Source organism: Xiphophorus couchianus, chromosome 8 (assembly GCF_001444195.1).
Source record: "Xiphophorus couchianus chromosome 8, X_couchianus-1.0, whole genome shotgun sequence".
Lineage (NCBI taxonomy): Eukaryota > Metazoa > Chordata > Actinopteri > Cyprinodontiformes > Poeciliidae > Xiphophorus > Xiphophorus couchianus.
Genome location: NC_040235.1, coordinates 16,625,948 through 16,639,331, shown reverse-complemented (window position 1 = coordinate 16,639,331; position 13,384 = coordinate 16,625,948). Strand labels below are relative to the sequence as shown.

Below are 13,384 nucleotides of genomic sequence, written 5' to 3'. Positions count from 1 at the left end.
TTGTGGCTACATCCAGTCATGATGTTCTAGATTTAACACCCTCCAACACAAAAAATTATCTTACTGATTATACTGCTGCATATTAACAGTCACATTACACATCTTGCATTTAATTCTCCTCAACTTGTTTTTTTTATCCATTGTGAGAAGAGAATTACCCAACAATTCTCCTAATGAGGAGAAGCAAAAAGCAATTTTCTCAGTGTGCTTCCTGTTGTTTTTCCCCTGTGGTCCCCCACTTTGCTCCCTCCTCTTGTTTGTATCACTTTCAGCCTGACTCTAACATGGTTTAGAGTATGTCCTTTTAATGGCTGTCTTCTAAAATCTTCTTTTCACACTGTGACTTCCCAGCTACATGACAAATTAACTTGTATTACTGGGACAAAGCCAACAAGTAGAACTAAAATTAAAGGACTAAACAGAGAACTGAGGGTGGAAAAACTCTTGTTCATGCACCGTGAGGTTGTGTCAAAAGGACAATCAAATTAAAGAGAGACAATAAAGCTACAGAACAGAAGAATTGGAGGAAAAAGGAGAGAAAATAAAGGTTAAAAGGTGGGTAAGAGAAGGTTGAATGAATACAAAGTGGACAATTCAGCAATATATACTCTTCATCTGGGATGGTCATAAGTTTGTGTCATGATAATTTGGCGTTTATGACTTTTTGCTATCTTTTCTCTCATCTCATGGTCTTCTCTCCTTCTCTCCATAGTGAAACCCTGTACTTGTTTTCCAGCTTTACAACAATGTCAAGCTGTCAAAAATAATAGTATAAATTGCTGACTAATCATTTACATGAAATTGCTCCTCACAGAACATAAATGATGTCATGAGAACAGAGGAAAAATAAAGCAAGAATACAGAAACCCTACCTGGCAAGACGAAGCAGTTCTAGGTTACAATCCACTAAAGACAGATAGAGGCTCTCCACACATCCCCATTAAAGCGGCCTACTTCTGCTGTCAAACTGGTGTGTGACTGTGTCTGTGGCTGACCAGCTGAGCTGGTGTGTGATTCTGTCAGTGTGGGCTAGGCCAACTGAACTGTGCAAATCTACAGAGTCTGAGAGAGACGGAGAGAGAGAGGAGAGAGAGAGAAAATGCCCAAGAGACAAAGTAGGTAGGCTCCCAAGCTGCACAAACAAGTGGGAAGGAAAGGAGAAGCTGTAGAGTGGGGAGGAGACAGAGATAATGAGAAGAGGCTAACGAATGGAGAAAGAGAGAAATATGACTGTCCACAGAACAGAGTGACTGCTCTGTGATGCCCTCTGTGATTGCACGTGTGTATCTGCAAATATTGTTCAGCATGTGTGTGCCCATATTGCGTCCATTTGTGTCTCTATACCACTCCCGCCCTCAGTTTTCTTTGCAAAGACATTAAGGCACTACAGTATGGTCCCACAGGATGCACAAAGAACACAATGGACACATAACTGCTGTAAACACACAAAAGCACATACAGGGAGAAAAACACATACATCAACTGAGTGCACATAATGCAGCTACTGTTAAAGTATCACCATGGATAAAGCTGGACTGATGTCATATTTTAAAGAGTTTGCATCTGGAGGGGAAACATTCAATTTCTGTGCAGCAGCTGTTGAGCTCGCAGCTCTAAAAGGCAGTTTATTATAAGGTTGGCTGCAAATGCAAACAACATGGTTGGCTACACATTCTTAAACTCTCTTTCTGTATAAATTGCTGGTACTTTAGAGCATTTTATAAATCTAAATATGGCTTTGTTGTGATTTGAGCAAAATGACATTGTAGAACAACCCCGACATACAGCAGCACCTGAAATCTGCATGTGATCAAAATCAAATGTCTAACTTGTATGGTGAAAACATGCTCAGTTTTACATATTTAATTTAGCATTTTTTTCTCACAATACAAATGTCACTAAAGCATTAGTTGTTGCTGATAATCTTTTGTTTCTCAATAATCATATTTGTTTGCTAATATGAACTCTAAGGCTTTATAAATATAGATATGTTTGTGCTCTGTGAGTGCTCAGAGTCAAAGCCTGCCAAATTTCCAGAATTGGATGACATGAATGGAACTTCTGTAAATGAACAGTCTCAATATAGAAGAGGACTGGAAGGATTTTATGGAGGTTGGTTGAAATGTGTAATTTATGGCTGCACATTTGTTTCTGTCTGCAACCGTCTCATTATCATGCAGACTGAAGGATTTTTAGGTACTCAACTAAAGCAGACAGGCTTGTATGCAATGCCACAAAAATCTGACAGTTATAACCTCTTGTGTTGATTCTTTATGCTGTTTTGGTTATATTGAAAACTGGCCAACAACAGCAGGAATATACATTAAAGTTAGTATTAGTTTATTTCTTTTCTTAATTACAAAAAATGCAGAATCATGCCAGAAAAGCTAAGACTTTTAGTGATTAAGATGGTGGATTTGTTCTTCTTTCACATGTAAAATTATGTTTGTAACATTGGAAATGCATATTACACTGGATTTCAAAGTGGAGGTAGGGACCCCATGGGGGTCACAATTTAATAAGTATAGAGTCTTGAGGAAACCAAAGTCAATTAATAAACAAATACATTTTACAAGTATATTAATGCTATCAATCTTCCAAGACATAAAAAAACAACACTCAAATATAAATGCAATATGCTAGTAGCTCTTTGTATGTCCTGAACTTATAACTGTTCACATACTGAACTGATAGTCAGGGTCCCAAAGATTTGAACTGCTTTTATGGGTTCTGCTAAACTATCATTGACTCTGCTTTCAGTTCTTGAGCTAAGTATTTGTTTCTAAGCCAAAGTTATAAAAAGTTTAAAATTTAAAAAAACTAAAAATATATATATTTAAGAAAATGGTGAAAAGCCAAACATCTACAATGAAATGTCACTGATTTCCAGCTTCAAAAGTGATTTTCTACTTTATATTAGACATAATAAAAAATGTTGGTACAGTGTCTTCTACCTCAAAGCAATGTTAATCTTTTTGGGGTGGCACAGAGAGAATCTGCAGAATCTGTGAAATGGGATAAAGATAAGTGTAATGTCAAGTTGACATTCAGTCTCAAAGACAGTCATAAAAACTCAGATCTGGTCATCAATTTAAGATATATTTGATTCATTTAATTCCAGAGAGATTGTGCCCATTGATTACTGAAAAAGGCACTGAAACATTCATTTTTAATAAACTAATAAATTGATACCCCTTTCACATTGTTATCCTTAATATATTTTAAGAAATGTCTGTCTCATTTCCAATCATGAACTTTGTTTATGATAAAACAATCATTTTAATGGCATTTAAAATCTAAATCTGGTAGGAGTATGAACAATTCTCAGCTCAACAGTGCATTCAGTATCAACAACAATAGTTTCAAAGGCAAATAAATTCAAAATAAACCATACAGAAATTGGTGATTCATTCTTCAAAAAACCTAACTTGAGCGGTAAACTCTAGCTCATGGCATTTATTCTTTTATTCATTCTCCAAACCCTGAAATTGTTATCTTAATAAATAATAACAGAGATTGACATTGAAGAGTAGAATACACACATACAGATTCATACACTCACACACTGCCCTGGTCATACGCTGTCAATCACTGAGGAAATCAAAAAGCTTTAACATGGACTACAGTCCAATGACAAAGCAAGACAAAGGAACACAAGTACACATTTCTTTAAAATCACAACAGTGCACTTCATGCACTAATAGTAGATTAAACGCCTTTCTGACTGTGGAACATCAAGAACTCGAATCAGTCAAAAACTGAACAACAGGAGAACAGAAACAGGAATCTCTACCAACTGGTTATTCCCGCTTTTACAGTGAAAATAAAACAAGCCCAAATGAACCACATGCCTAAAATCTAATCACCACGTCAAAGCACCAAAAATCTCTGAATGAGCTCCGAGTGAGAATCCCAAAGAGGTTTGTATACATTACCTTAGACACTGGCATCTGGACAGGCAGCGCTGTTGCTCGTCTGAATAAATGTATAAAGTGTGTTGTTGCTGTGTGTCCGCGTGTGCGACGGCAGTGTTCATCCACAAACACTGTCAGCAGCCGCACAAGTAGATGCAGACTACTTATCCTGAGATTTTTTTTCTATATTTCTGTGTGTTCCTCAAAACAGTTCAGCACTGCTTTTCTCCTCCTTGCTTCTTGTTTCTTGTCTGTGTTGTTGCTGCAGTCCCGGCTTCTGCCCCAGCTCAGTGATAACGTGCATGCCAACGTGTGTGCAAAAGACAGCAAGAAGGAAAAAGGTGGGCGGAAGGAGGGGGGCTAAAAGAGGGATTTGGGAAAAAAAAAAGAAAGACAGATGGAATCAGAGGGAGAGACGGAGTTGTGAGCATGAAAAGGAGGAGTTGTGAAAATGTGATGTATTAAAAACCTTTAGAAGAGGGTGGGGGGGCTGATGGAAAAAGATCAAATACAACTAACTCTGCTGAGACCAAAGCAGCCTGTGTCCTTCATTCCCTCCCTCCCTCTTTCTCCCTTTCTATCGCTTCCCCCTTTCTTCCCCAACTCGCTATTTTTAGAACTTGCTCGGCCGTGAATCAAAGCCTCAATTTAAAACCTGTAAAGGAGCAGAATGGTTAGGGCCGTGTCTTTTGCTTCTAATGAGACACACACACACAAACTAACCTGCTTTCTTTCACTGACCGTGTGTCTGCTTTGCACCTAAAGGAAGTCATGCGAGCTATTCATCAGGCTTTACCCAATCATATCATGTGCTAATATAGAAAGAGCTGCCTAAACAGCTATTTCAAACCCCGTTGGCTATACTGATTGGATTGCTGTCCTGCTATTCCTATGAAGCCAAAGGTATGGAAGAACATACCCAGATGAGGCATAAAGTAATGAGTGACATTTAAAAGGTAAAAGATCAACTTAAGGGAAGCTAGACTTTATTGTTTCCCTTTTCCCTGATTACTCTTTTTTTATTGGCTGGCAAATTGTTTACAATTCTAAATGTCACAGCTGTATAAATGCTTGTTTTAATCAAAAAGGGTCTTTGGATCAAAGTGAGCCTATTAATGTAGGAATTAAACTCTTATCCCAGTTCCATTACATGCTTGGTGGAGCAGGCATCATTTTTCACAGTGAGGAATGTGCATAATTGAACCTGAGAGGGATGGACTTCATGCTCTGCATTCCCTTCTTAGGACTAAGTCTGCACAGCTTTTATCTACAGCACCTTCTGTGGGGATGCATTTCCATTATGTAATCCAGTTATGAATAGTTAATAGGTAAGTTAAAATCAAGCTAAGCAACATTCCATCATGGGAAAATCATTAATCCTTTCAGAAAGTCAGGGAAATTAATTCAGCACGGCACATCGCAATGATTAACACTGTTCAGCCTTGTTTATGTTTGTTTTTGCATGAATGTGTCCGTGAACATCAGAGAGGAGAAGGTGCCGGGTGATAGAAAAAGAGACAAAATGTAGTGGTACTCACAGAGTGCAATGGAATGAAAGTGGAAGAAAGAATCGGTGCTTTTCCTGCATTCAGTGTCAAGTTGCAACTCGGATTTGAGATTGACGTCACCTCTAAGCTAAGCCTCTGGGAACTGCTAACTGTGAGGATAACTACTACTAGCAATACAAAGCGATACCAGATCATTTCTCTCTAATTAAAGGTTCCAACACTTAAGAAGCATATTCACAAGCATAGATAGTAATGTTTTATTCAATCACAAATTACTAGAGGTGCAAATTAAGTTGTGGGAGTTAATTAACCATTAATTTCCACAACTTTAAATATGCTTTAAATTCAAAGTACCAATAATAGATACTAAAAAAATTGGGTGTTATATTTTTATTTTTCCAACTTAGACTATAGAAAAAGACTTGTAATGTTTCATTTATTAGCATAAGAAACATAAAGATCTAAAAGAGAAAAAGCAGCAACAATAAAACCAAGACAAGGCAAAAGAAAAAAAGGATTGCTCTGTTACTTTAAATTTTCAACCACGGAGAAAAAAGTAGAAGAAAGTAAAAATCAAACAAATATGCAGTCAAATAACACCATCTGTGTGCAAAAGTAAACAAAAGATTCCTTTCAACCTATACCAGTCTCAGTCATGCTGGTCTTTGCTAGTCCTTTTCAGTAGTTTTTATGCCTTTTGTGTATTCCCAGTCTTGGATATTGTACTCTGCCACAATAAATATGCTATTTTAGCAAACTAGCACATTTGTAAATTATGAATTGCCCGTAATCTATCAAATATTTCAGAAAAGTAACTCACATCTGCCATATTCAAATGAGTGAGTTCTAAATCTGGATGTCAAGACAACATGCCCCAAAAATAGCATGCAGTGTGAGTGATGATCCGTTCACATGGATGTGTGAACGGAGGTGATGAGCAAAGGGAAGACAAATAGAATTCATCCATATCTAATTAGAGACACCGAAGGGGAAACTGCTTCAGCGCAGTGAACCAACAAGAGCAGGAGACACGTTAATTACACTATATGTGCAGCTTCAGATGTTTACCGTAGTTAAAATTACGTTTAGATGCTGTAAATTCAAGACTATGGGTGGCGATTGAGTAGAAAAAAAACTTAAAGTTTTATATGCTTATGTGTCACTCCTCATATTTGATCTCTTCTTTAATCTCATTTTTCGAACAACTTTAAATGGATGAAGAGAAATCAGAACTGTACCCTGACTAATATTTCTGTAACATTGCCCTGCAGACCTAATGTCAATTGGCGCTCTGTTGGAGCTTGATTGTAAATCCAGATGAAGCAGTAATATGTACAGCTGTGTAAGTTCAATCTCACAGCCGAATGATTTTAGTCAATGAGAGTCTGCAAATAATCTTTTTATAATTTCAATCATAGTATTATTATGGTTGTTGATTTTGTTGGATCTAACCTGCCAACATTTAAAATTGTGTACACAACAATCACAGATGCATCGAAGGTAATGCAGAAAATCTAATATTTGAAAACAATTATTTTCATAAGGATTTTATAATAAGAAACGAACACCAAAATTAATTTAGTAAATTATAAATTAGATACAGCTGAACTGTGACAAATCTGAACAATCATTTTGTGACACATCATAGTGAATCACTCAATGGTTACGATGCTAAAAGGCAGCACAATGGAACTAGATAAGAAAAGAAGACAAACACTCCTACTCATCTGAATGAGGTCAAAGGTTACCGCAGCAGCATGGTGCAGACTTTTTTGTTGATCTACAGAAAAATGGTTTTAGCTACTGAACCACAAAACACCACTGACAAAGTCTTTTGAGGTTGACCATCTCACTTCTTGAAACATACAAACGTATCAATAAGAGTAAAATTATGCTTTCAGCAGTAATTATAAACTTTATTTTCTCATAAGTCTTCTACAATCCCCATTTATTGCTTAATGAGTCATAGTCCAGCTTTTGAACCCATTAATAACTATTAAGAATTTTGACAAAACAATATGTACATTACAGCTGTACTAAAACATACAGCTTAGTCTAAGTTATGACATCAAATGTTTGCTGAAAAAGATTTTGATAATTAAGAAAGAAAAGGTTTCTCACATAGCACCACTGCATAATGCCAGTGTATGCACGAATGTTATGGGGGTAAAAGAGAGAAGAACTACTTTTAAACTCTTCAACTTTATCTGAAGTGGATGAAGTTGTGTATTTTGACAAGGAATAATCCCAGACACTAGTCACAGCTGCTTTTGGAATAGTTAAAATAGACTAACACCAAGCATATATAAATTTTGTTGAAACTTTATGGAAATTTTTAAACAAAACTGGGTCCCTAGCAAGAAATCTTCCAAATTAAAAGAAATCTTCCAAATCAACCAAAATTAATATGAAACATCAAAATGAAGAATGTATTCTCGCTGCAACTGGGAAAATAAACCGATGTAACTATCGTTACAGAAAAACACCATGTACTGAATTTTTAACCACAAATTTCTGCCACAGACAAAAATTGTTTGATGTTTATTCCATTGTATGCTTTTTACACACTAAAATAAGGGGGAAAATCTCTGGTATGGGCTAATTAAAGGAGGGAATGTGATAAAATAAGACTGAAATAGAAGACAAAACTTCTTCATTCATTCATTCATTCATTCATTCATTCACAAGTCCAACTAAATGAAAGCAAACAACTTATTTTGAAGTTGTTTTCTGGTCCTGCTTGTTAAAACAGAGTGCTGTGAGGAGGAAAGATCTGCTTATAAAAAGTTGCACATTCCTAAGCACTTCTTCTCAGTCAGTGAACTTCTCATATCCCTAACTGAATGCTTATGTGCCTGCTTGAGATGTATGGGGGATGTGATGAATTACGGTGGAAGAGAATACAATTCATCATCACACTCAAAGGGTACCAAAGAAAGAGAACAAGAAAGGCCCCCTTGTCAGTCGTCAAAGTTTCCTCCAACATAAGTACTTGAATGTAACCATGTCTGTAGCTAAAGCAGATTCTCATAAATGTGAAATGAGAGGACTGCCGAACTGTTCATTAGCAGAAGCAGTCATCTTTCCTCACTTTTTATGTGAATGTACTGATTGTACTCAAGTAGAAAATTATACAACTTTTCAACCCCAGATATTTTGCTTTGCTCTTCTGACTCAGAGATGGAGTGCCAGCATTACACATCAAATGCTAACAGTGTGAACGTGGATGTAATTTTCAATACAGACGGTCCTGTTCCCTTTTTACTGTGTGTGTTTTGTGTGTGTGTGTGTGCCTGTGCGCACAGCTGTGCACATTTATTTTTCCCACATCTTAGTGGTTGATGCTATTCAGACGAATATGTACCGACAGCTTTCCAGTGGAAGAGTTTGGAGACATTTGATGGCTTTAGGACATTTCTCCACAAGGCTAAATGCTTTTTAGTTTTCTTTTATAAAAATAAAAGCAAATGCAGGATTTTAAATACATATTTGAGGTATGTTGCTGCATTTACAAGGATTGGGTTTCCTAAGATCAAAATTATTCAAATGTATATACAATCAAAACCACACTACTTAAAATATATTCATTGCACATCATCCATTTAAAACAGTAAGTGATGGTACAGAATGGAATATGCCGAATTGTTTTATCTTGTAATAATATTTGGTTTGACAATGCAGATTTGCACTCAAAGGACACAGAGTCATCTGGTAAATAAAGCAATAAAGAATGAATCAAAGCCTTTGAACTAAAATTTTATAATTTCTTGAAAACTTTCGATATCACAATATCAATCCAATAGTCTTGAACAACACTCATCTGGGCTCCATGCAATTTTACCTCACTTTTTTTTTGTTATAATTTTTTTAAATCAGTCTGCAAAAAGTCAGTGAGATCAAAAGAGATAATAAAATTGCTCCAATTTTTTTTCTCTGACACAGAGTAGGTCTAAGAATATCAAATAATACTCATGAAACCCAACTTTTACAGTCACAAGAAGATTATTGACCATCCCGCTGAAAAAGTCTAATTTTTCTTTAAAGATATATCAACATGTTCAGGGACTGAAGAAAGTAGGGCAGCTGCTGACATCAACACTGTGAAGAAATAAGCCTATTTGCCAAAAAAGACATGAACGAGCAACGGAGTCGGAATGGATTTGGATTCTGTGTGTGTTTCCCTAAAAAAAAGTATTCTGGTTTCCCTGCACACTAGAAAATAAGTCTTGAGAGAGGTGCGCACTTCAGCTAAGTGTGAATTTGCTCGGCTTTGTGTGTGAAGGGGAGAAATAAGGGATCTGACACAAGGGAAATGTGAGAATCAGAGGGTAATTTTATAAAGCTCTTTTGCAGCACTTCTTGAATACAGGCATGAAAATGCCTAGTACATGAAATGTGTAGTTGATTCAGATTTAAAAATTTCTTTTGGTGTTGACACAATAGTAACAATGAAGAAGAAATTAAATAAGTTCACCTCTGATGAAGGAAGAACTGTTAAAGTTCAAAGCAGTGATGGTTGTGGACTAAATCCCAAAGCACAGTTTTACACTCAACAGAGGAATAAATTATCTCAAATTCTTACTTAGCAAGACGATACACTTTTAGTATTATGATTATTTTTTTTTGCTTATGTAAAGTAGTAGGATGTGACCCACATGTATGCTCACATCTATCTATGGGAGTGTGTCCTCCTTTCCAATGCAGAAATGAAGACCCCCCAAAGGAACACATAGGACACACAAGGACTTTATCTTCACATCTTTCATACTTGACAAAACTGATTTGCATATAATTAAACATAGTTGAAGGTGACTGAACACAAACTATTTGCCTCTAAGGTACTCTGGAGAAATGCAATCAAAAGTGAACTAATTTGTCAAGAAGTAAAATACTATGATTAAGCATGCATTTCATTGCCTTCAGGAAAGAGTTAACATTTTCATTTACAGCAATAAGCGATTACAAGAAAAAGATCCATAGAGCTGCACAAAGACCATGAAAACAAGCCAGATGAAAGACAAATTTCTAAAAAAAAAAAAAACTCTTTGCCAATTTTTTCTAATGTTTTGGTATGTTTTCATCATGTGGCAATCTCGAAACTATTTGAACTTTAAAAAATAGACATTAAAGAATCTGTAATAAGACTAACTTGAAGAGTAAGTTAATATTCGCTGGTTTGTTTTCAAGTTAGAGATTGTTAGGGTGTCAACTTTTATGTTTTTTATGAGCTATGTTGCATCTATTGTAAATTAGTATTATTTACAGGCAAAAAAGCAGTTCATATAATTTAAAAATGAGAAATATGAGACGCTGACCAACAGATAATCTCAGAACATCCCATGTTCTCCTAGCAAATAACCCGTACGCACAATCTGGAAGTGTATGCACCTCTACCCACATGGAGCCCTATTTGTGGAGTTATTCACACTAAAAGACGATTGATTAAAATTATTGTTGTTACCGTCTTTTTGGGTTGGTAAAATTCAACACATAAGGTGATGTCCGATAGGTGGCCTATGTGCCAAGCCATTGTGTCTAGCAATTCTTTTCAAATATGTTCTATTCAAAAGCTTCAACACTGACGTCCAATAATCTGTTCTTTCCCTGAACATCCCATCATGACACGTCCTTGTGTTAAAGGAGCAAATTGATGCACATTAATTGCAGTGACGCATCGCAGAACTCCCAATGTGCCCTGAAGGAGTGTAAATCATTTAATCATGAGAACAAAAATTTTATTTCTGTTATTTCTTAAAGATATTAAAGGTTTGAAGCTATGTCTGCCTGTTTAAACTCAGATTGAAACAATAAAATAAATTATAGAGCATCCTGAACAAGTGAAAAACAGGAAATATGGTGAAGTAAGGACGTTTCTATAACATGTCTGACCCGAGACAGAAAGGAGGTTGTCTATGGAGTTTGGTAAATACCTCTTAAGTGGCATTGATATATGTGACTCGGCATGCTTGCCACATTCTTTGATCATTGATTATTTTTCAATACTGTTGCCTGTGTTTGGTTTTCATTTGTTTACCATATGAGTATACAGAAAACTGCAACATATGCTTTGGCATTTCTATGGAATTTAATAGAGAACATTCGAACACATTTTTAAGACAAAAACTGCATTTGTAAAACTTATATTTAAAAAAACTGTTTAAGGGCAACATCAGATGAATTCCTGAGCAAGGCTCAAGAAGTACATCTCAAAGTGGTTTGAAAACAGCAGGGTATTCAGATAAATCTCTTGAGTGCAAAAGGATTTAAAGTGCAGAAACACACATGCATCACAAATATACTGTATATTGAAACAGAGAGGAAATAATACAGAAAAATAGCAATGAAAAAGGGATGAAAGATTGCTGGCCTTTCTTTCCTTGTTTCCTCCTCTCTTTAATACGCTGATGAAATGAAGTCCTAATGTACAACAGGTGGGCCTTCTGCACAAGGTTATTTATCTCTTTTATTCACCTTTCAGCTGAACTCAAATGAGCTGGGAACAGAATGGCATGTCTATCTCGCTCATTAAATATAAAAGAAGTGAAGATTTGGAGAAACAGAAAAGGCATTAGCATTTAAATTAACAAGAAATGGGAATGCTGTTAAAATAAATGATGTAGAGCTAATCTAGTCAGATAAATTCAAAACAAATTCATATTACTGGACTAAATATAAAATTCAGTGCAAAATTCAATAAATAATTCAAACACACTAAATAAGAACTGTCTGTATTATGACTGATTATAAGACATAAAAGATCATGAAAGAAAAACAACAAAACATCATTTTGAGTATATTTCCCATGGTGGAGTTTAAGATGAATAACTTGAAGGCTGCATTCACAGTCTCACCTAAATCACAGTAGACAAAGCCAAGTAGCACTTTTAAATCACAGTGCAAATTCAAAGGTGCTCTCGATGTTTGATATCTAGGACCACCGACTGTGTTTTAAATACTCTCAGATTAAATTTAAAAAAACTAAAATTATCTTCAAATCAAGGCTACCTAGATCAAAGGGCCTCTCCATCCTGGAGAAGCTTAACTAATTTTGACCGGAGTTTTAAAACACTCTCTCTGTTTGCAGCTTTACAACTCCTTTTCTTTGGATTTCACTCTGCAATCTTACTTTCAAAACAGATCTTAGGAGGAAGCTCTCTTACTGTCTCTACAAACAGTTTCAAAGAAAACTTGCTCTAAAATGTACGACTTATGCACTGCTCACAGTCACAACTGGGAGAAGATTCAGCTCAGATGAAAGGTTGTTTTATTCTCTGTGCTTCATTTAAAAAATTGCATCAACTCTGAAAAGGTAAAATTCACTCAGAATGTTTATAGTAGACATGCATGGCAGAGTGAAATGTGATTCATTGAAGTTGAGTATTTTTCAATATACTGGAGGAATATTAAAGCCTTTAACTTAATACTTTAGAAACAAACCATAATTAGCTTCAGCAAATTTTTAAAAATCAGCAGTGACCTTTTGCCGAAATGTGGGCCGATATGAAAGGGGGAAAAAAGTTATCTGAATTAGCTTAGCTGGCATATTCTTATCCTAATGCATTGATTTTAAGTAAAATTGGTTTCCATAATCAAAGAACTCCGAGTACTGTGAGGTGGAAACTTTGAAAACAAGAGTCAATAAAAGCTTTAAATGGGAGAAGTCTCACTTAAAATCTACAGAATATAGAGTATTGTGGATGTAAATGAATTTTCTTGATAGACTATTATGGTCCACACTACTACTCAGATGGAAAACCAAAACCTGACAAACAAATTGCAATGCTAATTTTTAAATTAAACAGCATGAAGCACAGCTCCAAATGATCTCATCTCAGCACCTGATCGCAGTTACACATGGTACAAAAATAAAGCGGAGATACTATTTCAGTCAAGCCAAATAAAAGAAAAGTGCTGAAGAAATATACGGGCAGCTATTTATAACAGCAAAAACTGTTTCCAAGT

At 35.8% G+C, this 13,384-nt stretch overlaps 1 protein-coding gene across 7 annotated transcripts in view; it reads right to left on the bottom strand.

Moving 5' to 3' along the window:
- rgs3a (regulator of G protein signaling 3a) overlaps positions 1 to 13,384 on the bottom strand; it is a 130,866-nt gene that overhangs the window by 46,966 nt on the left and 70,516 nt on the right. Inside the window, exon 1 of one of the 7 annotated variants that reach the window (XM_028026166.1) lies at positions 3,936 to 4,195. The exons of 5 other annotated variants lie outside the window; for them this stretch is intronic. In XM_028026166.1, the coding sequence (XP_027881967.1) occupies positions 3,936 to 3,950 (15 nt within the window). In that variant the 5' untranslated portion in view covers positions 3,951 to 4,195. Of the gene's footprint in view, positions 1 to 872; positions 1,037 to 3,935; positions 4,196 to 13,384 lie in introns of those variants that run through there. One more of the 7 variants, XM_028026167.1, reaches the window with a different exon arrangement.